The sequence below is a fragment of the Crocodylus porosus genome, unplaced genomic scaffold, assembly GCF_001723895.1.
Source record: "Crocodylus porosus isolate Cpor-Errol unplaced genomic scaffold, CroPor_comp1, whole genome shotgun sequence".
In the NCBI taxonomy this organism is placed as follows: domain Eukaryota; kingdom Metazoa; phylum Chordata; order Crocodylia; family Crocodylidae; genus Crocodylus; species Crocodylus porosus.
Genome location: NW_017728906.1, coordinates 33,680,785 through 33,707,082, shown reverse-complemented (window position 1 = coordinate 33,707,082; position 26,298 = coordinate 33,680,785). Strand labels below are relative to the sequence as shown.

General features: G+C 42.1%; 1 protein-coding gene across 3 annotated transcripts in view; it reads left to right on the top strand.

Annotated features, from left to right (window-relative positions):
• Positions 1-26,298, top strand: part of GRIK1 (glutamate ionotropic receptor kainate type subunit 1) — a 245,092-nt gene that overhangs the window by 206,255 nt on the left and 12,539 nt on the right. For all 3 annotated transcript variants that reach the window (XM_019528789.1, XM_019528786.1, XM_019528788.1), the window contains exons 12-14: positions 3,920-4,038; positions 8,267-8,484; positions 20,034-20,259. In XM_019528789.1, the coding sequence (XP_019384334.1) occupies positions 3,920-4,038; positions 8,267-8,484; positions 20,034-20,259 (563 nt within the window). The remainder of the gene's footprint in view (positions 1-3,919; positions 4,039-8,266; positions 8,485-20,033; positions 20,260-26,298) is intronic.

Here is a 26,298-nt window from a genome sequence, read left to right as displayed (position 1 = left end):
CCAAGAGGGATTAAAGTGAAGACATTTGTGGACTTCACTATTTTGTTTTAAGATGGCCAGAATGGGGATTCCTGGGACAAGCTGTAAGTGTTGGCCCAGGGTGAGAGAAAGTTCATTTAATTAAATTTCAGCCATAGGAGTGTATGCAATTAGTCATTTTTCCCTACAAGCTCTTGCAATGGCTTAATGTGCCAGAAATAATAATTCTAACTGCACAGAAATCATCATCTCATTCATGACTAATATTAAATCTGCCAATCACTGACAGATTGATTTTTCTTTTTTTAAATCATTGTGTACCATAACTGAAAACATCTCAGGGCCTACTTTCCTCCCCCCCCCAGCAAGCAGAGGACGAAATACAAAATAAAGCCCAAGTTACTCTCACATGTCAGCTCTCTAAGAGAGCTTCATAGAGAAAGCAGACAAAGCAGTGGATGTAAAAGAGCACACTGGATGCTAAGTGACCCCACAGTTGCCCAGAGGGCCATAGCCAGGCATGTGGCCAAATGAAAACAAAAGAAAAGCATGAAAATGCTGCTGTATGGCATGTTGGCTTCATGATCTAAACTGCTACACATTGGTCCAAATTATGATGCAGCCTTTAGGTAAGACCACTATGTTGGCCTGCGTAATTTTGATATTTCTTAATTTCTCAGTCATTTTTAAACAGCCTGTGGGATATCAAACTTTGTTATTCTTCTTAATCAATTATTTCAGGGAAACAGGGACTAAAGTGCCATTTCAGCAAAACACCTGCTTACCTACAACGACATATTTAAGTCCTCCTCATATCGATGGGACTTAAACATGTTTCAGTGCTGAGTTATATTTATACTTAAAGCCAGTGCCAAATTAGCTGGCAAATATTTAGACTGAAGGTATTCACACAAACACTGTGCATCTGTCATTGAAATTTGTTCCAAGAAGCAGGGTTCTTAATGTACATTTAACACAGGGCTGTCCATCTGGCAGCCTGGAAGGGGTTAAGGTGTGCTCCCACCCCAGATTCCCACCCAGCTACCACTTCCCCTATTACTACAGCTGCCATAGCAGCTGGAGTCCCCATGCTCCCTGCCCTCTCCTCTGGCTGCCATATCCTGCCTTTGCCCCAGGGGCTGGAAAAGTATAGCATAGCAGTGTGAGGAGCTAAGGGCAAGTTTGTGGCCATGTGTGGGGGCAGGAGTCACACCTGTGTGGTGCATGGGGTGGGGAGAGAACCATGCCAGCATGCCTTGCACAGGGGTGTATTGCACTTGTGCATCCTACATGGTGCAGTGGTGGGGGAGCATCCAGTGCAACAGTTGGGGGGCAGGGAGGGGCTTTGCATAGTGCTCTTGTACAGCATATTGCTGCTGCTGATGGCTCCCAAGGCCTTAGAAATTGGACAGCCCTGATCTAGAAAAAGGCAATGAGACCACATTTTCAAGTTTGCTTTCAACTGAGAAAGATCAGCTTTGTCCAGTACGCATTCTTAAGAACCTTTTGGCTAGCTACATGAAATGAAAGTCAAAGGCTCTCCCACACAAATCCATTATTCTAACCATGCTTTAATCAAAATAAAAAAGTTAATTGCTTTTTGCTGTATGAATTTATTGAAGAGAAATATTCAGGGATAATCTTTATGAAAAGATCAATATTATGTCTAAAGATTTTTCTGATGTGATTTTTCCATTAAATCTTATTTCTCTTTAAATCATATGTAGCCCAGGCATTGTTACTTTTTATTAATATGTATTCATTTCAAGAATAATAAATTTTAGATTTGTAAAATGAGAGATTTACAGTTTCTCCTTTTCAGTGCCACATTAGCTATGAGTATAATTGTAATTTTCTGCCAAGATTTCTTTCTGTTGCTTGTAATGTTTCAACTCTATCAATAGTAACAATGGTGGAAGCACCAGCATAGGAACTGAGCCATCCAACTTTGCTCATGCTAGTCTATATGACATGGTGCTTAAATGCCAGTGATCTCTGACCTTTAGTTTCTCTTAGTGCTCCTGTTCTTGCTATCATAGGTAGAGTTGAATTGATGGCAGCAAAACTGGGAAGTCCACAGAAGTATGTCCTTGTGGAGGGTAGGCCAAGCAAATTCTGGACTAGAATCCTTGCTCTTTTGTCTTCTCTGTTAATTGCATCATCATTTCATACAGCACACTTTATAGCTTGCAGAATACAACAAGGAAATAATTTTTTATTATAAGAGTGAAAAAGTAACAGGTAGACTACTACAACATTTTAAAAAGATTCATTGCAGTTAACTTTACTCTTCCAATAACATAAAATAAAACAAAACCTTTCTAGCCTGGCAGTAATATTGTGTCTGAATTTCAATGCTGTTTTCTAGCCATTTCCATTTGCTGCTTTGGGGATTGACCCATTTGTCTGCTTTTCAGAATATGCTTATTACATGAAAGAATCTAAGAGGCCAGTCCCACGCCATTATGCAGTTCATAAACCTCAGCAAGATCAGGCCCAGTTATCACTGTGCTCACCCATGTCAGCACTCTAAATTAGTGTGAGTGAACACTTTACATCAGGCCTGTGCCTTCTGATGGCTTGCATGGGATTTGGATGGTGCACAGGTCTTGTACCAGTGTTCCAGCTTTTGTGCATAGACGTAGTTAAGAACAATGCAGTTGATTATAGGAAGGTTAGTTTTCATTTTTCTAGCACAGTTTGAAATACTTACTCAAACATAAGGGCTTTTTAAAAAAAAACAGCATATGCAGAAAGTCTTCTCTTGAATCCCTACACTGCCTCTTTTGTTGCAATTATTTTTCTCCCCAACCATTGTACTAGTAATGATGATATTGTTCAGCTAATGGCATCCTAAGCTACATACTGTTTCAATTAGTGGGTTCATTACTATCAATGTTCATTACTGAAGCTTAGCAAGGCACTCTGGTTGCAACAGTGCATAAATTCAAGGCTTAATTATATTGTTGAAACAGTAATTAAAATGTATTGGCATGACATTGTAAGTTAAAGCTATATTCATATAGTTTATAGAAAAGTATGTTGTATGCCATACAGTAGCGAAAAGCAACAAGCAGGCAGGGTACCATGGGAGGGGGAGGGAGGGGGGAACCAGTTTTTAAAGAAACTTCAGCAAGTATTTTGCAGACCATAAGGGGTATATTCTGCTTTTTCAGCAAGGTCCACAGGGAATTGAGTGGAATTCTTCCACTCATTAAGGTGTAACTGTCTGCCCAATTCACTACATGATACTGAGAAGATACCCCTCTGGCTTTAAAGTACTGAAATTACCCTAGAATTCCTTTAAATGAGAAGCATCATTTTAGCAGTAACTCTGTACACTAAATAGAGTATTGAGTGGCACAAAAATTAATGCCTTAACATCAGTATGTCTTGTACTATGGTTTTCATTGTGACCAATGATGGTTCTGTGTGTGCGTGTGCGTGTGAGTGTGAAAACACACCCATCCACCTACACATACACGCACATACACATATATAGGGAAAAAGGGGCTACTCCAAAATCATTGCTTTTAAGAGTGCTGTTATTCTTTCATTGCCTCCTTAATGATTCACCAGGGAGCAGGTACATGGATTCTGTGCATCAATTTGTTTATTTGAAGTTCATCAATTGTGTGACTAGCCAAGTGACTGGGAACTTGGATAGGTGCAGAAGTTTACATTGAAGATTGTGGTTAGAAAGCAATAGGAAGAATGTAGCAGGGATGGTGCTCAACTAGAGCTCTGAAAACCACTCCCTGCATTGCAGTGCTGCTATGCAGTGTCCATACTGTAGCAGGGCATTTATAAATATGGCCTTTAATTTTGGTTCTTTATTTTCTTCCTTAATCTTTTTTATTTTCTGCATTGTTCAGCAGGTTTGCTGGCTCAGCGTGTATTTTATCTGATGTTTACAGACTGTTTCTGTTAACTGCCACAGGTTTACACCCTATGAGTGGTATAACCCCCACCCGTGCAACCCTGACTCAGATGTGGTGGAAAACAATTTTACTTTACTAAATAGTTTCTGGTTTGGAGTTGGAGCTCTCATGCAGCAAGGTACACCGGTTACACCTCCTTTTTGCACACATCCCACAGTTTGCTCAAGGGCTTCTGTGCTGGTAAACTCCACCATCTGTAGCTATAACACATACTGTAAAACCTGATTTCAGAAATTGAAAAAAACAGATGACATATTAGTGAAGCTAGAGTAGGGAGGGAAAGGGAAATGAAAGAAGAACTTGTTACAGTTCAAAACAGTGGTACAGCAGAAGAAAGGGAAAATATACAGTAAAGTGGGAAAACTTCTAGCTAGGAGTTTCTGTAGAGAACAACAAGATGACTACAAAGTTATTTGCACTGAAAAGGAGTTTAATGTTCCTAGATAAGTCAAAGGACCAAAAACAAGGAAATTGCTTTTCAGTAAGGCTTCTTCCTAGTCTAGGCGGTAGCATCCTTAACAGCACTGCAAGAAATAGGATTCCATTTCTTCAGAAAGGTTACTAGGCTTTATTGCCTCTTGTCAAAGATTTTGTTTAAAACCTGAACAAAAACACTTATGGCTTTTCTGCAGGTTTGAGTAAATGCATCCAACCCTACAAGTGTTAACATAGTCACAAGTCCCAGCTGCTGCTGATTGTGGAAACGGCACATGAATACTTGTTTGACAAAGAAGGGTAGTGAAGTGCAATCGATGTGCAAAGTCTAGGAGATACATATAGCAAGCACATTTGGTTAGCACATGTGTTCTAAAGCTTCCCAGTAAAGGGCTGTTCACCAATCCTAAAGTTCATTCAACACGTGTAAAATATTTTCTGGAAAACTAGTTGACCCAACTAAACCAGGAAAAGGTAACACAAAACCAGAAAGAAGAAATCACTGCAATGCATTGGTATTAAATTCCCAACTATTTAGGTAAGGAATATAAAATTGTCTATGCAGTCATTCAAGTGTGATTTTTTTCTTCCGCTCTCTAATACCAGTTTGGATTTTGTAAAAAACATACGAAAGAAATGTTCTTACACCTGGCAGAGAAGCACTTTTTTATTGTAACTAGGATAACATATGCACACAATTTTACTGATCTATGTATGTATTCCCAAGACATATATATTCCTTACAGAAATGATTTTGAAGGTGTTTGGACAAAAGATGTCCAGATGTTTTTGGGGGGTTTAAATCCCTCCTCCCAACCCCATCTTATCAGTAACCACTGACTAAGGTTTTACAGTATCAGGCGGGTATGTGTATATATAATTGTGACTGACCTGTGTATTAGAGTTACCCAATATTTTGTGTTTTAATGTCCTGCCTTTTTGGAGTTTACCATCATCCACAGCAAACCGTGGGATGCAGTGTCTGCTAGTTACCACTACCTTGGGTACATGACAGTCAGCCCCAACCAGACTCTGCTTGTCTTTTAAGAATCTTAAAAAAAATAAAACATTTGTAAGGCAAAGCAAATGTTTCCATGTACAAACTTGTGGTACGTGTGACTGTAAGTGGACCATCACTAACATGTAGAGTTTGAACAAGAGATGAATGGTTGCTAAACTCTGCATCTATTGTTTTGCTCTTTCTTGTTAACAGAAGCTGCTTGTTGTGCTTGATTGGAAGCCATTTGTTTCTTAAATTTTAAAATGTGATGATCAGACTTTCTCTTTTCTACAGAGCGTGAGCAAAGTCTGGATCAGGATTGGCTGTCATGTCTGCCGTAAAAGGCACTAGAGAGACTTCAGCAAGTATTGTCTCTGACCCTGAATTTTGCTAGTAACATTTTTTACTTAAATGTTATTTCCCCATTTCCCTGAAGTTCTCAACCCGGACTTGTCATCTGTTTTTAAAGAGATACTGGCATGGCGTACTTTTATATTTATTTGAATAGTAAACAGTAGGGCAATCAAAAAGCATGTGGGAAACTATTACTTTCAGAAAACCAGGTTATTGACCAAAGCCCCAATTCAGCAAAGGCTATAAAACCCACAAGATTAAGTGAAAAAGCTTAAGTGCATATTTAAGAGCTTTGCTGAACTCAGGACTGAAAATATGGTGAACACTGAAATAATCATAGGCCTAATCCTGTGAGATGCTGAGCCCCACTCAATCCCCTCCTTACCTTACAGAACAGAGGAGGGTACTCGGCAGCTCACATTATAATCCTTGCTTATAAACACCTAATGGCAAGTTAAAACTTACTGTCCTTAGTTTAATTAGAGTAAAGATTTTCTGTTTCTTTTACACAACTAATTTTTTTTAACTGGAGAAAAAACACAGGAGCTTTAGAATTTAGCCATAAAGAGACAGTAATCAAAAGGTCCTCCACTTCCATCTTTTATTGTGTACATGTAATGATCAGGCTACACTAACAGATTTAGGTAGGTTTCTACAGTCTCTGAAATTCAGCTAGCTATTACTGTCTCTATATATTAAAATTAGGTATTGAATTAGTGTCTAACTACCAAATATATAGTCTATAACACTTGGGGCTTTTAAAAAAAATACCACCACCACCAACTTCTGAATAAGCATTCTTAGCAGCCTGTTTTTATGCTTGCTGTGTAACATGGAGTTTAAAAATAAACAGAAAACATCCTTAGCGGGGAACACCCCCTCCCCATGTTTCACTATTAAAACAACATCTAGTCTGATAAAGCACCAAGGCAAACACAAATAACAAATGGAAATCTGGATGAAACTACAGCTCTTGACATGAGAAATTTAGGATTCTGAAAATTAAATAAGAGACTTCATTTTTAGGCTGTTGGCTTAGTTTAAGATCTGTACAAAGCCTACGCAAGGCCAAGTGCTGTTCTTGTGGTTTGGTACCTCTATCAGCCCATCCAAAGCCTCAGGCTATGATTAGCTCTGACCTTTAAACAAGATGTGTATATATTTATAACAAAACCCCTTAAAATAACTCACATTGTTTGACAAGTTATTACTCTTCCAGCCTCAGTCCAAAAATCACAGATTCTTATGCCAAAAATCACAAAACATTTTATGCCAAAAATCTTCCAGCCTCTTAAATATCTTTAGTGACATATTTACAGCATTTACATAAACCATAATGTAGCTTCAAAGACAATATTTCAATCTTCTCTCTTCAATATTTCAAACTTCTCTCCAATATACAGAATGAATATTGGATCTGGATGCAATCCTGTACATTCTTTGCCCCTCCCATGGCCCACCCTGCATTTGCAAGAACTTAAGCACCTGCTTATGTCCATCCTCATTCCACAAAAGAATTGGCAAGTCTTTAAGGTTGATATTAGACTGAAGCCAATGGGATAAAAGCACATGCTTAAGAAGTTTCCTGAATCAGGGCTGAGTCTTACCGATCTATTGAAATCAGTGGGGTTGTGTACAATGTAAGTCAGCATAAAATTTGGCTCATAATGTTAGAGAAATAGTAAGCTGCTGAGTGAGGCTTAATTTCAACCTTCCTAATCCAGTCACATGCCATTAAAATAATATGAAAAAAATCAAATTATCCCTGTATTGCCCTAGCTGGCTGTTGCCCTAGCATCCTATTTGTGTTGCTTTTTTCTTATGACAAAAACAAGTCCCTATATTTACTAATATGTGGTATGCAGTAAGATGTTTCTAAACTCTTACTCATCAGTGTAGCCACGAAACTGGGATGAATTGCTAATCATAAACTTGCATTATAGTACAGAAATAAAGATGGGACTGTATATTCCCTTGAACGCCCATGCATTTTAAAACCTAAATTATAAAGAAACATTTTAGATTTTGATCCTACTATTTATATAAGTACTACTACTGTTACGTGACTATTATGATTGCATTGTATTACTCATATGAGTGACGACTACAAAACTACCTAGATGTGTAAATAAGAGGTGCAAGACAAATATATTTTTGTAGGCATTTCTTCTACTTGGTAGGTGAGGTATGATCTGAGATGAAAGTTGCCAAAGAAACGTTGTTATAATACTATTAACAAGCATTTAAAATGCAGATAAATAGCTGGTATGGCCTGCTAGGAACCAAGAAGGCTAACACCAGTCACCATTAGCTCAGAGTCATGATGGGGTTTGGACCCAAGAATAACCATGTTGTTTGTTACATACCATGGCCTACATCCCTTTCACAGTGTGTTCCCATTATAAATGTTAACTATACATCTGTGATATTATTGTACAAATCCATGTTATTATTCTATGGATCATAAATGTACTATGTTCCTAAAACTAATCTACAACATAAGAAGAAGCTTCATTCAACATGTTTTAATATGATTGTTTTGATGATATTGCAACAGGATCAGAGCTGATGCCCAAGGCTCTTTCCACCAGAATAGTTGGAGGAATATGGTGGTTTTTTACCTTAATCATAATCTCATCCTACACTGCAAATTTGGCTGCTTTCCTGACAGTAGAGAGAATGGAATCCCCCATTGATTCTGCTGATGATTTGGCAAAGCAAACCAAGATAGAATATGGGGCTGTTCGAGATGGATCAACGATGACTTTCTTCAAGGTAAGATGGTGCCCCCCCGCTTTTGTACTGCCAGATTTGTGACCTTTCTTTAATGAATTCAGGAGCATGAAGTAGAATGTGAAAGTGTGACAACGTGTTTAGTAAAATTTACAAAATCACTAACCACTAAAGGATCCTCAAGATTCATTCTGGCAATCAGCTAGGAAGTAGCACAACTGGTATTATGATCTGGTGCTCAATCTTCTTCTGTGACCTGGAACCCACTTCGCCCTTAGAATAGTGTCCCATTGCACTGGGAAGTCCCTGATATAACTTGGCTCCCAGATCTGTTCAATCTGGGGACTAACTTCCTGTTTCTTTTATTAAGAGGCAAATCCATACCCTGGATAAAAAGAGGCAACTGGAAAAACAGCCTCAGCAACAATTTTAATCACAGATTTTTCTTAGGAGGAGGCTCTTTGGTTCACAATTTATTACAAGAAATTATCTGCGGTTACTTCAGAAGGTTGAGTTCATACAGAAAAAAGAGAGAGAGAGAGAAATTAAAAAGTGTTTTCTAATGCTAGTTGCCTTTTTAGATAACTACATTATTTTTTGTAATATGAGTATTAATCATGCATAAAATGAGTCAATCTTATCTAACCTCAAGACAACAAGGTATCAACATGGGAAACACAAAAGAAATCCCTGTGACTACATATTAAATTATCAAGTTAATTGGTGCCTTAGCAGGAAACTCAGAGACTGAATGGGCAATGGGAAGTATTAAGATCATCATTCTTATTATAATATCTGAGCATTTTTCATACACAGTCAACTAACCTGAAGAAAGCAGCGCTTGCAAGGAGGATGAGATGCCCTGAGATGACCTGCTTTACATATGGAAAAATATTCCTTCCTTTAGAGGGTGTGGTCACACTAATAGTATGCAACAGGATGCGAGAGGGGGCAACAGAGGGATTCCAAATTGTTTAGATCCCCATTTGGTGATGTTTGCCAGATATTTAAGGCTGGTGAAGAAACAAGAATAATTAGAAATGGGAAAGAAAGGAGACTCTCAGCTGTTGGAGTAAAGAGGAAGTTGAAATATATTCAATGTAGTGGCTTACTATGACTTGAAAAAGTTAGCACAGAGAGAGACTGCACATAATGAGCACTATTATCTATTTTATTCAGGTAGGCTGCACTAACCTGTCATTGTGGTAGATTTCCATTAGCATCTTGGCCTTTTAGCTAAGAAAAAGCATTTTTGACACCAAGGGGAGGGTGTCAGGGCTGGCTCTGGCCCTCCCAGTGCTAGCCTGGTATTACAGTGCCTCCAGTTCTGGTGCCACTTCTTCCCTACCTGGGTTTTTTTAAGGCCAAAAAAAGGTTCCCGTGAGCATGTTTGCCCAATATGGACCTTGTGTTTTATAGTTATGCTCATTGTTGGCTACATTTTATCAACTTCATAGTTGGTTTCTGTTGCTGAGCACATGCTACTTTTGACAGACATTTAATGACAATGTATTTAATGAGGTTTCCTTATATACAAATATAAAATGAGGGATTTTTAAAACCTCATCTTGTATTAAAGTAAATATGATATCTGTGGTAGACCTGGGAGCTGAACCCTGGGACATTTTTACACATGCTCCAAGGGTGGAAGGGGAAGAGCACTTTAATTATAAAGCCACTCTAATTAAAATACCACAGTGTCTCATGTGTCAGAGTCCCCATGCTTTAAAAGGTGGCAGAGGTATATATACACACACATACCTGCAAAGGAAATTAGGAGTTCTCAGTCATCATTAGTATCATCCATTAAAACTGGTAATTTGCAAAAAGGTTGCTGTAGTATTTTGCTCAAGTTTATATAGCCACCCCGGCTCTAAGTAACTAAAAGTAAATTTCCTTATTAATACCCCTTCATAGTTTCCATTATCACCAGGGAGTAGTGTCTGTGTGCCTGAAGAAAATAATATATGATTTTTCAAAGCCTCACTATGTAGCTGGTATTTGAAATGACAGGATGACATTTCCATTAAGATATTTTAGGAGACAACGATTAAGAGAGGCCTAAGAGAGCCATCAGAAAGCAACTACAGTAATTTGTATTTTAATAAGGAATGCCTAATGGCCTGCACAGCACTATGTGGTCCCATTTGAGACACCCCTGTAAAAATCCTTGGCCTAATATTTCCTCATTGGCCAAGGAATATCATAACAACAATTATGGTGAAAGGTGAGTCAACAAGAGGTCAAAATCTGCTCTGTACCAGTGAAATAACTGCGGGCGCACAGGAGCATAGTTTACTGTGCAATAAGCATGCAGATTTACCCATGTGCATGCTTACTGCACAGTAAAAACCCCTAAATGTGAATAAATTTAATGCCTGCAAATGCAAATGCAGGTATCACATTTACTTGCAATTCATAATGCACATGCAGACACGACCCGGGAGCAACTTTGCTCCCGGAACAGCCCTCCCACTAGGGGGCAAGCCTCAGGCTAGCCCCAGGTCTCTAGGCTGGGAGCCTCTCCTGCCCCAGGGCAGGGCTGCCTCTATGGAAGCCCCTGCCTCAGGCCTTTAAAAGGCTGCAGGCACTCAGAGCCCTGGGGCACATCAGTAGGGAGCCTTAGGGCACTCCAGGCCCCTCTGTCTCCCTGGGCAGGCCACAGGCCAGCTGCCCCAGCCTGTCTGTACCCTAGCACCACTGCCTAGCACTACTATGCTGCTTGGCTGCCAGGCCCACAGGCTGCTCCAGGCTGCTCCAGGCTGCTGCAGCCAGGCCTGCCAGCCTCCAGTCCCAGCTTCTGGCTGCCAGGGCCAGCTCCAACTGCCTGCAGCCCACTGGCTCCAGGTACTGAGGTACAGTGTCTCTAGCACATGGCTGCCACTCCCAAGCTGGGCCCCTGTGCTGGGTGCTGCAGGCAGCTGCCTAGGCCCAGAAGCACAGGGACATACCTATGGCCCAGATGCCCAGAGAGCCAGCACAGGACCCATGATGGTGATGTCCTTGCCAGGACCCATAGCCATACCTATGCCTGCCATCTGGGGTCCCAACTGGTTCCAGGAGGAGACTAGTGACCTCATGGTGCTATGGGGTGAGGCAGAGGTGCAGCACCAGTTTAAGCAGGACAGGCACTCCAATGCCCACATCTAGGAGGGTCTCTCAGCCCAGATGGAAGAGCATAGACACAACAACATGGCAATGCCACATAAAGGTCAAGACCTTGCGGGCACAATGGGTGGCCATCACCGACCACAATCATCAGTTGTGGGGTGCCTGTAAATCCATGCCCTTTCTGCAGCAACTGACAGACATCCTCATGCCCTTCAACCCAGGCTGCAGCCATGCTGTCCACAGAAGCATGGGTGTGCTGCCCAAGCCCCCACCATGGGCTGGCACCTGCAGTGACACGTCACTGGGGGAAGGTCCCTTGAGCATCCAGCAGCCCATCCTGCCAAGCTCCCTGGCTGCACTCTCCACTAGCAGCTTGGGGAGCCTGGGCCAGCACCTGCCATGCCAACTCCAGAGCCCCAGCCCCAGCCATGACACACAAGCAACCATGACACCGCCAGCTGCCAGCAGAACCAGTTCCTCCCCAGTTGGGGTGGGCAGGGGGTCCAGCCGGCATCTTCCTGCTGTGCCTTGCCATCTGAGGACAGTGCCCAGAGCCTTATTCCATCACTGACAACCAGGACAGAGCAGCCATGCGAGCTTCAGCCACATGGGGGGGGTAAGGCCCACACTGAGGGTAGGGCCCTCCCTGCCCCCCTCCCTGCCTGGCCCACCTGCACTCCCCTGGCCCCAGGTTCTCCCCCCTCCCCACAGCATACAGGATGGAAATGCAAAAATTTATTGAGCTGCCCATGCCCCCACAGGTAGAAGCAGACAGGGTGGGCACACACAGAGAAATGTTGATGCTGGTGGCGATGTCCTCCTTGGCTGTGGGTAGGGACATTTAGCACAGCCACAGGTAGCCCTCCAAGTGGTAGTGGAGGTTGCAGGTTGGCCCAGGATTGCCCCCCCACACACACCATTGAAGCTCAGGATACCATGCTAGTTCTGCCTGGGGCACCAGCACCATCAGCTGCAGCAGGGCATAGTAGGTTGGACACCCTTCAGTCCATGCAACCAGCTCCTCATGAACCACCTGTAATATGCACTCAGGGCACAGTGTCAGTGCATGGCAGGCCTGGCCCTGGGGCACCTACCTGGAGAGGCCCCCTGTGGGGAAGGCAGGGATGCAGGCAGGTCCTTCTCCCAGTCATCTGGGAGCCCAGTGCCCCCTGAACCCAGGTGCCTTGGCCTTGAGGGCAGCACAGGAGACAGGCTAGCCTGTAGGAAGAGTGCAGCAGGGCCTGGACCCATGGCAGGAGGTGCTATCAGGAGCCTGGCCTGTCCCACTGTGGAAGCCAGGGAAGTCAGTGGGGACAGGGGGCTGAGTCAGCAGCCACCTTGGCCCAGGGCTTTCCCAGCTGACTTACCATGGTCCCTGGGCACCCGTACATGCCCAACCCTAAAACTGAGACTGGGTAGAAAACAGCCCTGGTACAGAGCATCCTATCGCTGAAATGTTGCAAATTCACACAAACAACTTTTCTCATGGCTCTAAAGGGCCTGCAGGTACATGGCAGGTACAGGTACATGTCAGGTACATGGCTCTAAAGGGTCTGCAGGTAGAGGCTGCACTTGACAGCCAGGATGAAGCCTCAGGGTTGCTGCTACTTGCAGCCAGTGCTGTATGGATGTGCTGGCCTCACCAAAAGAGGACCCTGGACAGAACTGTCTTCCTGGACCACCTGGTCATGGTGTCAGAGGACCAGCTGACAGATGCTCAAGCCTGATGGGCAAAGGACATGGCTCACCAGGACAGATGGCAGGTGGAGGATGTCACCCATGAGGACTCGTGGAACCTGGCAGACCAGGAGTTCCAGGCACAGCTCCTCATCCTGAGGCATGAGTGGGTGGAAGCACTGTGGGAGCAGAATGCAACAGATGATGACTACCAGGTACTGAACACTATTTTGGCCCTGACAGTCACCTTCATGCCCCAGGAAGCAGGAACAGATTGACAGCAAAACTGCTTCTGCTTCCCTGCATGTGTAGATGCTTGCCCAGCATCATTTACTTGTGAGTAATTTACTCACAAGTAAACTGGTGCCACAGCAAATGCACAGGTAAATGCGCCCTATATTATTCAGCTTGCTAAAAAGTCAGAACAAGTTGCTCAAAGTACCTTCAAGTTTTGCATCAACTTTTTGTGCCATTAATAACTGAAACTAGCATTTTGCAAACACAAAAAAGCTGGATCTTTTTTAGCATCTGCACATCTAATGGATACCTAAATACTGCAAAATTTGCCCACAGTTACTAGTGCTAGAAACTGTACATGGTTACACAAGCAGAAGAAAGCTAGACCTAGTTTCAGTACAAAATGGATATGGATTAGTTGTCAGATCAAAGGTGATATGGTAAAAAATACAAGAACAATTTAATTTATTACATTTATATCACTGGCATGCATATTGTTGTGTATTGCAGCATGAGATCCTAGCAAGATCATAGCTTTATTGTGCTAGGTGCTGTATAAAATCATAGTGAAGACAGTCTGTGCCCTGAAGACCTTACAACCTAAACCACAGTTGGGCAATTATTTTGGGCGGAGGGTCATTTACTGAGTTTTTGCAAGCCATCAAGGGCTGCATGACAGGCAGCCAGGGGCAGATAAATATTAATTTTTTAATTTTGTAGGGGCCCCGTGGGCTGGATAGAATAGCCTGGTGGGCCACATGTGGACCACAGGCTGCATTTTGTCTACCACTAAGTCCTAAACAGACAAAGAAAACAAAAGGAATGGAAGAAAAACAGAATTATGCAGAAGTGAAGTCACTAGCCTATGGTTGCACAATCACACTACTATAGATTATATGTAATGGATAAATTGGACCTTTGGATGTATGAAATATACACTATATATGCCCTGGAGACATAAATCTGTCTCTTATGCTGTAAAGCACTGTGCATGTATCTGATTAAATAATTTCACACTTAAAGGCTATTTCAAAGACATATTAAGGTGGCAAATTCAAAAGCTCAAATGATAGGAAATGTCAGCATTAAGGTTTCCTGTGAGATCTTAATTGGGTCCCCTTGTGTGTGCACCAACAGTCTAAGATAATTGGGTTCAATGAAAGTATACAAGAGGAGACATATGAAAAAGCCTAGCCCTTTTGAGACATGGGACTCCATGAGATGTGGTTGAACACAGTGGGTTTCCAGGAGGCTGTCTCATGTCAGTCCAGACAGTGGGAAATGGTACCAGGTTTAATGGTCTCTGGGAGCCCCAAATGTTAATGAAAAGTCAGTGGAGACATTTGGATACATCCCTTGACTATGGTGCTATTACAGTTAGGGAGTCAGAGGAGCTGATGTCTGGTGGCATGCATCATACTACTGGTGACAAGTGTCTTGTGAACACCCCTCCAACCCCCACATCCTGCTCCACAGAAGTGGTGCAGTAATTAGGGATGTCAGTCTTGGTCACAGAAATAAAATCAAGGTAGCAGTGAGACTAGATCTTCATGCAGCAACTCCTAGTCCCTTAGGAGTTCAGTTCTGAGTGGCTGCATCAACACAAGATGCTTACTGTGCAGCAGACTAATTTGCTGCAGAGTAAAGCATCACCTTTTACACATGCATGGCAATTAGGGCACAGTAGACTCATTTACTGCACTGCCGGATAGTCCCATCGGATATAAGCGGCATCTGGCAGCGCATTAAATTACTGTACTTAAATGCATGTGTATACAGTGACAACAGGATTAATTTACTCCAGCTCAGTTTGAGTATATTCAATTGCATTTAATTGCATGCATAAACATGTCCACTGGGTTGAACCCAAAAAAGAGCAGAATGGCTTTTTAAAGTTTTAAAGTCTTTTAAAATTTTATCTGTAGAATAGTTCTATCTATTTGCTAAATATTCCTTGTATTTAAAACAGGAAATGCTGGTAGCACCACTACTCTTTTTTTAAACCAACAAAAACATTTTGGAAGCAGATTCGCTGTATTCTGTTTCTTGCCTGTTTTTGCTAGCTTTGAGGCAGTCTGTACTATGGCGTTCTCAAACCTATGGATCCTGGAGTCACAGACTTCTAAGCAGCCCATCTCTGCTGGGAGCAGAGAAGAAAGCCATCAGAGAGTCAGACAGAGTCTGAAATGTGCTGGAGTTCCATTGGAATGTTAGCAGATTTAATTCTCTCTATAATATATATCAGTCTTGCCAGTTTTTCAAATTCTGATGACAACTTGTCATTTGAATTCTGACCAGCTCTGTTTCTAGTAATTTTATTGATTGTTTTGTTTTCTTGCTCTTTTTTGGCTCATTTATCAGAATGGATTTTAGTAGATTTCACAATATGAAGTTTGCCAAATTCTGCCTTCTAGTGTGCATATACAGCTCCTCTGAAATCACAAAGAACCCTTCATCAGCATCCAAAGGGCAGAATTTAGTATTTCACCTTTAGTGTAGAAATGGGAATTAGCAAGGTAGAAAGTTAAATCCATTCTTTCAATCTTATTTGAATACAGAATACATGATTCCAATAAGCTTGATAGACTGGTCTCAAACTCGCCTATAAATATTACTGGATCAGTTTGAAAGACTGTAAAATGGCACGTACAACTTAACCTTCTTAAAAGGTTAGCCATGTTCTATGATGTGACAAGCTTAAGTGCAGAATTAGAAGAAAACAGAACTGCCAAACTTCAAAGGTAAAGAAATTTCTTATAACAGTTTAACAGATACACAGTGGTTCTCAGGTGGGGTGCTGTGAGAACCTGCCAGGTTGCTGTGACACTGAAGCCAGTGACACTGCTGCAGGGTGAAATTGCCCTGCACACCTTTGTTTTCAGGGGGCATGTGGGGCTTAACTGAGAAGGAGCTGCAGCACAGGTGCCGCCACACATCTGCCCATATTACATTATATAACCCCTGATCTGGTGATGTAGACACTAGGGTAAGCCGTTGGAAGGTCAAAAGTTTGAGGCCATAGAAGAAGCACTCAGGGTGCAGCTACATTAACTTGCAATGAATCTGCAAATTCTGCTAAATGCCTTGTCACAAGGACATGAGAAAGGAAAGGGATTACATTATACAGATGCACCACTTCTATTTTAGCTACTTCTTGCTTCTAGGCACAAGCCAAACCCAGAAGAGCTAAAACAGCTAAAACATTTCATTATGCAGGCAGGCATAGGCGACATGTAGGTGGACCACAGGGGGGCACGTGCCTCCCCTGAGATTGGTCCTCACTGGCTGGGGAGTGGGGATTGATGCCCAGTGCCTCCCCTGAGATTGTGGGGGTGCCAAGAAAACCACCAGCAGCACTTCCGGGTTTGCTGCCAGCACTTTTGATTTGCCACCAGTGGCGATCGGACACTGGGAGACACCCCCCGCCCCAGTCAGTGATTGGCCACTGTTACCCCCCCAAGGATCAGGAGGCACTAGTCACCTATGCAGGCAGGCACACTGGTCCTGCTGCAGCTCTCCTCAGTTTGGCTCCGTTGTGCTTCCTGAACACAGAGGTACGCAGGCCAATTTTACCCCAAGGGCTTAAGGGCTTTAATCATGACTTCCAGCTGTCCCCATCTTCCACACCCATGCAGGTGTCATTCAGTTCAATTTCATGGGGCCTCCTGGCCCAACCAATGGACTTGGCCCCTCAGGGATTAAAGCCTTGTTTGGGCTTCAGCCTTCCTGGCCCTGGACCTTTTTCTCAAGCTGTGACACCCCCGCAGCCTGGGCCACTAGCTTGGACTCCACCTACTTAGTCCCAGCCCTCACCTCCTGCCCTGCCCAGAGCAGGTCTTACAACACAGAGCATCCCACACATCTCAATGTGTGGCCTGCAAACTGCCCCCAAAGCCACAACCCACTCCTCTGATTAAACTAAATGCAAACACTAGCAAACCACCATAAACTAAAAAGTTTGAACCCCACTTCAGTCTGGGTCTTTCAGCTGTTGTATTGCTTTGCCCCCTGCCAGCTTTTTGGACACCTGTTTATGTTGGCAACTTCTTTTCCCAATGTCTGCAGGCAGACATTCTTCTCTTCCCAGAGGTCTGTGCCCTTCTGCCCTTGCCAGCCCACGGCCCAGGGTTTATGCCCCCAGGCTCTGCCTCTTCTGCTGAGGTGTTTCCCTGTTTGGCCACAGGTATGCCTCCTTGGCTCCTGGAGCAGCCTGTGTCTAGCAGTCAGCTTTGTCCTGCTGCCCCCTCCTTTAAAGTAACATGAGCCCTTGCTTCCTGCTTTTGGCAAATATAATATAATTATAACAATCTAATCAACTAATAACTAATTAACATTGTGATTATGTTTATATTATAATATTCAGAATACATTTATATTATTTTAATAGGATGCTGCAAATTTTGAAGAGTTGTGGAGGGGTGCCTTGAATCTAAAAAGGCTGAGACCCTCTGAGCTAGGTAGTCTATATATCGTATCAATTGCTTATAGTATGATAATAATAACCATAAACTAGCTGAGTACAGTGACCAAAAATAATAGTCATAATGATATTATAACAGTATATTCAAATGGAGGAAATGAGACTGTATTATCTTAATCTGTAACAACCTACATAGAAACTGTAGATAAGATCATGAGTCCAAGTTTGGAAGAGGTCTCAAGAACTGTACAGTACTAAAACATTTAAGATGCCATTGGAATAACTCTGGAAACAGTTGCCGAAGTAATGCACCAGCTAATTCTGCTAAAATGTCACTTGGCACTCAGTGTCATTGAGTGAAACATGAAACAATATACAAAAAATATTTTTGATGTAGCCAGAGATTCCTAACAGAGGTATCCGTAAGTACTAGGGCTGTGCAAATCTTCGGGTGGTAATTTGGTTTGGAGGAGATTCGGCCTGATTCGGTGGCCAAATCTCCGAATCCAAATTGAATCAATTTAAAGGTCCGAATCAATTCAAAGCTCTCTGAATCGTCAGAAAAAATTTGGAGCGTTTTGATGATTCAGGCAGTCCCTGGTGGCTGCAGCAGAGAGCTGCAGCAGACTGCCGGTAAGTACTAGAGGTGAGAAAGGGAGAGGGGACCATGGGGGGACCCCTGCCAGCCCCCTGATCCCTGCCTGCTTCCCCAGCCCCCCGCTCCTGCCTGCTCCAGCCCCTGGTGCTTTAAAAAAAAGCCCCAGTGCTCACCAGGTGATACCGGGAGGGGGAGCGATCCCTGCTGCCCCCACACAGTCCCATGCTGCATGGGGGCGCTATTCACAAGCCCCTGACCCCGCCTCACTCCCCCAGGCCCCCCACACATGCCCCGCCTGGGCCAGCTCCAGCCCTTTAAGAAAAAAAAAAAAATGAGAAAAGCCCCAGGACACCACTCCTGCAGTGGCTTCGGGGCTCATGCAGAGCTCCTCATGTGGCATGGGGCAGTGTAAGAATGTTAGTACAAAACCAATACTTTGAGGGTAGATTGGAGCTTTAACCCAGAAGCACATGTTAAGGCAATGTCTCACTGCTTCAGGTTTCCTCCAGGAGGGGTTGCATTTAAGAAGGTTCAGTGCCTCTGGTCTTCAGTAGAAGGTGCCCACTTTAATATCCTCAAGAGTTGTGAAATGTGCTCCTCTGCACTGTGCCAAGTTGCTGGGGGGCAGGGGGAGAGGTAAAGCAACCATTCCATTTTTTTTCTTTTCTTTTTTCTTTTCCTTGTCCCTTCAGGGGAGTTAAGAGGGGAGCAATCCCTGTGCTCCCTCAGGATAAGGTCTGGATCTTGTCAAAATATAGCATAGAGAAGAATATTACATTTCTTCCATTCTCCCAGGGAGGAGCTGGGTCCAGCTCTTTATATTATTACTAAGGTGAAGTTACTTGACAGTAAAGTTACTTCACAGTGCAAGACCTGAAGCTTATACATGAGTAAGGTTAGGGCCACATACCCACTGCCACTGAAGTCAACCACAAAGTTTCCCATGAGTTCAGGGACAGAGATTGTAATCTTAAAATGAATTGTGGTGAAAGGGAGAAGTAAAAATATATCAGGCCACCTTGGCTTTTAAGTTTCTGCTTCCATCTCCTGGTTTTCCAAAGCTGACATCTCCTGACTTCACTTCAAAGCTCATCATTTTTTAGTTAAAGGTATCAATGCAAAAGAGCCAGTAGCTTGTTTGGAACCTTATGTTCTACCACTGCCCTTGCCAGAAATAATTGTCCCCCACAACAAGAGTGTCCAAACACTTGGGTTAGTTGGGCTGTGCATTCACTGTAATCTATGCAATGTTTTAGACGTCATCCGAAAGAACTACACAGATTACATGTCAACACTGAAATTGCTGGCACCACTGGGACAAGAGGAAGCAAGATACCAGTTCACAGCCCACCACCCAGTGGAGAAGGAAATGGAAAGAACGTGGGAGGAAATGCTCTTTTCTGAGACTCTAAGTGCTGTGGGAAGCAATGGGATATCCATTCCATTCCAGGAGTATTATTGGCACAATCCACAGCACAGGAGTTGAGGAATGTTTTGCAAGCACAGTTTGGCAACTGCCATCTTTCTGTCCTCATTTTCCTTCCTCAGAAATCCAAAATATCGACTTATGAGAAAATGTGGGCGTTCATGAGCAGCAGGCAGCAGACTGCATTGGTGAAGAACAACGATGAGGGAATCCAGCGTGTGCTCACAACCGACTATGCCCTGCTGATGGAATCGACCAGCATAGAATACGTGACGCAGAGAAACTGCAATCTCACTCAGATTGGAGGACTCATTGATTCCAAAGGCTACGGTGTTGGAACTCCTATTGGTAAGCCACATGAAAGTATAATTAGCGGTGAGCAGACTTCAAGAGGTACAGTGTAGATAATCATCACAAAGTCTAGATACCTATTAGAAGGTTTGCCTAACTTGTTTATATGGGCACCCCCTCCCACCAAAATATTTCCCAGGAGCTGCCATTTTTCCAGTATGCCTTCTTAACAAAGATCCAGCAATGGCATCCTTCTGAAAGGGCAAGAGGGTGACTGTTTTTTTTGTATAAACAAGTGCAAAATCTAAGGACTGAAATATAGCTTTAGGAAGCAGTCAGATAGTCTGTGGCTCCTCTGAATGAAGATCCCATTCATGAATGATTGGGAGTCTTACTCCAGCCTTGACTATTGCAAAAATGCACCAGTGAAACTCAGATTACACTAAGAAAGTAAGGGCTGCTTATGGATAATTAGTGGAGTCATAATAAATGTTACAACTAATCCTTGCCCTTCTCAGAAAGCTCCAGGAAAGGAGGGACGAATGATCTTTCACTATACACGTCATTGTGTGCTTCATAGGCAATTATTACATTTTGTAATGCAACATATAGCTCTATAAGCCACCAATGCAAGGTTGTGAGCCAACATTGAGAGGCTCAATGTTTTGAGTAGGGTACATTATAAAACCAGTGCCCTTACTCCTGCTCATCAGCATCTGCTTTTTCATTGCCTTTTCTTGCTATTCCTCGTGTTCTTTTGGATGTTGCTAATCATTCAAATTCAGATAACGTCCTTGTTCCCCTCCTAAAGTTGGGTTCTTCTGCAAAAGGTGTTGTGTGGCTAGTGCCTTTTCTAAATTAAACTCCTTCTCTGCCCTGATCAATCATGCAGTCATCATACAAGGCCTCCTGTCAGCATAATTCCATTGACTTCAGTGGAATTAGCTACTGATTTACACTGATATTGTGGATAAAAGCTTTTGGCCCGCTGAACTATTCCTGGGCAACCTCTAAGAGAGGCAGAACATTGCACTCCAGCAACTTAAACTCTGCTTCATTATGCTGTTGTGCACTTTAGCCAGTATTTCATATAGACAATATTTTACATATATATATTTTTATTGCTTGTGTGAGAACAGTCTTCTCCCTCTCCAGAGAATGATACAAAAGTTTAAAAGCCCCCAAAATAAAGATAAATGCATGGCAAAGAGTTTCATAGCTGTTATAAAGATGCCACACTTTAAACCAAGAACAATGAACAGGAACAGATGGTAATCCTCAGAGACTGCATCCATCGGAAATACAGCTGTGCAATATATTTGTAAGATGCTTCTTGTATGTTGAACATGCTTTTTTTAGATAGGTTAGGATTCAGTGAGGTTATATATATATATATATATATATATATATAATCCCCAACCATCTTGAGATAAACCATGTCAATGTAATAGAATAAATTTAAAAAATGTAAAAAGTGTAAATATATTCATAAACAAGTTAAGTTGCAGAGACCCTTCCACTACACAGATAAAAGGGCTCTGTGGTCTTGTAGGATACAAAACAATCAGATTATAGTATTTTAAGCAAAATTGATTGTAGTTTCTCAATATTTGAGGGACACATTTTCAGCCAAAGCTGTACTCTTGTCTCCACTTGTGCATTCAGAAGAGTGCACATGAACTTAAATGCCTACACTTTGCAGGAGAACACACATGCCTGTGCACTGCAAAAATTCTAATGAATGCACCAAGTCTAAGCACAGCCCTGTCCTCAGACAAATAGAAAAGAGGATTTAAAAAAAAAGAATCGTTACATCTATCCAGGGACTTGCCTGATCTTTAACACCTTAGTATATGAGCAACCACCATATGTTAAAAATGACAGTGTTTATCTCTCTTTCTCTCTCTATCTTTCCTATCACAAAGACAGAAGGTTACTGGGGTTTTTGGTGTTGTGATTCCATTTGTGTTTTTTATGAATGCATGAGACATGAGGGAGTGGTTTTCTGCACATAGATCTCATTCAAAAACAGCCAAACTGCTGCTTTACTGCTGTTTTTTTCCTTAGCACTAATCACCTGCTTAGTGCATTCTGAACATTCTAGTAGAACATATGTAGATCTAAACAAAACTCTATATGCAAAAAGGCACCTTGGGAGGGATACAGTTGGAGAAAGAAATGCCGTTACATGCATCAAGCCAGCAGTAATTCTACTATTACTTCCACTGATGCTGATGTGCTAGCAATCCTAATCCTAGTACTATGACCAGTTATTTCACAGGTAGATAAGCAAGTAGGAGAAGGTATTTAATGACCTCAGAACACTAACACCATAAATAAAATAAAATATGATCTATTCAAAGAGGTGTTACTCTTTATTTATTTTTACTGTGTTGCAAGAATAACAGGACTAATCCAATGTTCTATGTACACTCGACAAATTATAAAAGTACGCCTTTAAATTACCTCCCAAGATCAACTCTGATGCCCCCCACAGGCAACACAGACATAAGGAAAGGCAGTCAATATGGCAAGTGGAATGTTAGGAATTAAGATGAGAATTGAAAACAAAAGACGAAATTTCATCATGTCACCATAAATCCATGGTGAGCCCACCATGGACCACGTGCAGTTCTGGTCCCCCCAACTCCAAAAGGCCATAGGGTAAGTAGAAAAGTTAAAAAGCAACAAGCATGTTCAGGACATGGAGAGGCTTCCATATAAGGAGAGACTAAATACGCTAGCGCTGTCAGTTTAGAAAAAAGACAGAGGGAGGATATGATAGAAGTCTGTAAAATCCTAAAGTATGGAGAAGGTAATTAGGATTCTACTATTGCTCACAAATCCAGAACTAGGGGACAGACAAAGAAATTATTGGGAAACAGGTTTAAAATTTTAAAAATGCAGGTCTTTTTCACATCATTAACTTATGGGACCTCACTGCCACAAGATGTTGTAGAGACAGACAATTTAACCAAGTTCAAAAGAGGATTAGGCAAATACATGCAGGATTGTGAGTATTAAACATGATAAATGGGACTACAAGTTCCAAATTAGGAGTTTCGAAGCCTGTGAATACTGGAAGCTGTAAGGGAAGAGAGCCTGGGACAGATCAGTCTGGATAGGCCCTGAACGGATACTCTTTCCCTTAGCATTCCTAGTCTGTGACATACAAGATATTAGCTAGATTAAAAGAATTAACGTGCTCACTCCACTGTCCAAGCCAGCCTCGCCCAGCACCTACCTCCTAATAAGCAAGAAGACGTAATAACTTTGACTATTATAGAAACTGGAATGCCTCCTAAAGATCAGGAAGTTCCAATGTTTCCCCAAAAGTCAAACTTGCACTGATAACATTACCTGGAAGAAGAGAATACCTTCGTTTGTTTGCTTATGTTTCTCTTTGCTAATTTTCTCTTTTCTAATTCAATTTTCTAATTAATCTTTTCTCTTTTCTAATTCAATACATATAAACAAGCTATTCTTACAGAAGGCATAGTTTTGTTTCTTTCAATGCAGACTATCCAAAGTAATGGCTGACTGCTGGTTACCCAGATGGACTTTGCATAATCTGACACATGTCTCTTGGCATCTGTGGTCACAGCATGTCTGCCTGATGGCAGCAAAATGAGCTCTGAAAAATAGCTGGATTTTGGCACTGCAAATGAGCAATTGGAATGTTTCTTGTGTTGTTTCTCCCTAGATAATCTGCAGGTTAAAAAGGCAAAGAAAAGCTAAGAAGGAAATTTGTATTTATGTTATTGTTTTTTTTTTATACTTTTCTGTATAGCAACAATGTGAGGCTGATGGTACAGAGAAAATGGAGACACAGGGGCAAACTTTCAGGAGCAGTTAAATTCTAAGGCCCCTGGCAGATGTTATACTTAAGACACGATTAACCAATTAATTGCAACTTAAGTAGTAACCCAAGCACATGTTTATGCAATTAATGGGGTGATAACACAAGGAATAAGCCACAACATTATTATACAAAATGTGCATAATAATTTTGTGGCTAGTTCCCATCACACCTTAAACTGAATTTGTGGCCAGGCTGATCAGCTGACTGAGGCTCCCAGTCTCATGGGTGCATTGGAGCCCTTGATGCCAATGAACTTTCAAAGCTGGGAGCCCAGACCAACTGACTAGCTTGCTACTTGCCAGTCCAGGAGGAGCCTGGAATCATGATCCCCTGCACCAGGAATATGGCTTGATTGGGATTTGATCTGCAATCCCACAGTCATGCCTCCTGCCACGCATGTGTAGCACTGGCAGGAGGTACAATTGTTGGGATTGTAGATCAGATCCCACTGCATCTTTAACTGAATGTCAGCCAGGGGCCTAATGTACCAAGAAGCACCTAGTGAGATTTTTTAAAGTACCTAGCTCTTTAAGGCATGTAAATAACTTTGAAATTCTCTCTATAATCTCTGCGTCAAAAAAAAGGTAGTCTGTTTTAATTTGTAATTCAAGACACATTTGTGGAACCATTACTTAGAGAAGATGCCTTCTGTGATAAAGCCAGTAGGTACAGTAGTCAATAGCTAGCTACCCAACCAGGGTGCCACAGTGCCCAGGGGTTCTGCAAGATCCTTCTGAGGGTGCTGAATATTTGTATTAGCACTGTTAGATATGCAAATGTATACACGAGTCACACAATAAATCTAGAAATTTCAAATAGGAATCCATAGCATCAAAAACATTTTGACCTGTTGTAGTCTTTCTGAGTTCTTTCCACAGTCAAAATTGAGTCCAAGTTAAGAAGTGGTGTTTTTCAAGGCGAGGTTGAGAACCACTTAGCTGCCTGCATCCAAAAAGAACTGGACAAGAGTGGAGTTCTTCCAACCTCTAAATATAATGCCAAAAGTCCAAACGTGGTAGGAAGTTAGGGCACATACGCCTCTAACTTTTCAAGCCCTTTCTTCCAACTGTCTCCCTGCTGGTATTTTATAATCCCTGCCCTCTGAGGATATTTGTGTTTGCTGCCAATTAGCCTTGTCCATGGTTGCCAGAAGTTACTCCTGCTGATCTATTAAGACTAATTGCAGGGTTGCTAGCAGTATCTTGGGGGGGGGTGTTAACCCTTTGTTTGCCTGTTGGCCAGGCATTGTGCTGGATCATCCACCCAGTCAAATTAGAATGTGCTTTGTTATGCACTACCAGCTGAGTATCAGTGATGTAGTAAGCAGCCCAAAGAAAAGCTTGAATTAATTTGTTTTTTAAAGCCACAGTTTGGCCAAATTTTATGGGATGCAAATTAAATATGGAACCAGTTGCTGCTCTCATAACAATGCAGATGGAGTGAAGTCAATAAAGCATGCACAGGTAAACTGAAGACAGAATTTATTCGACTCACTGAAGTTTTGGTACAGTGGAAAAAGCGAGCAGATACTGAGACAAATTAAACGGATTTAAAGTGAGGGGTCTAGGACCATATATCTAATGTCAAACTGAGAAACTAAGAAATTATATTGGGAGGAAAAGATAGCTAGCTAGGAACAGAAATTGCATTTAGTCCAGGAAGGTTGTGCCTGTGTTTGTCCCAGAATAGAAATGTTCCAGGACGGGCATGTACATACATCACCTTTCAATCAGGGTTTAGTGGCTGAATACACTGCCACTTTTCTACCATTTAATCAGTGATGCAATCCTGGGACAGCCATTCAGACACTCTTTGTAATGTCTTGGAACTAACTCTTAGCACTTTTTATCCATTAACCTTTTTTAGGGTTTCTCCTGGGACAACAGACATAGATATCTGAATGATTGCACTTTATCCCAGAAAAAAATTGTTTCTCTCAGGACAAATACAATGTCTGTTAGGCAGAATCTATCATTGGCAATTACAAAAATCCTAGTGGATTCCCAAAATGAATAACTAGAGTGGAGAGGAGCCATTTCTTTTTCAGCCACCAGTGCAAATTTCTCAAGCTAATGCTATCCCCCTGTTCCAACTTAAAACACCAGTTTTGCTCTCACCAGTTATGATCTAGCTGGGAATCACCCACATCGTTATTAAAACTCACTTGGCTCTCAAATGTCAGCAGTAGATTCCCTCCCTGCACTCACTCTCCTGCAGCAAACACTAAAAGGTCT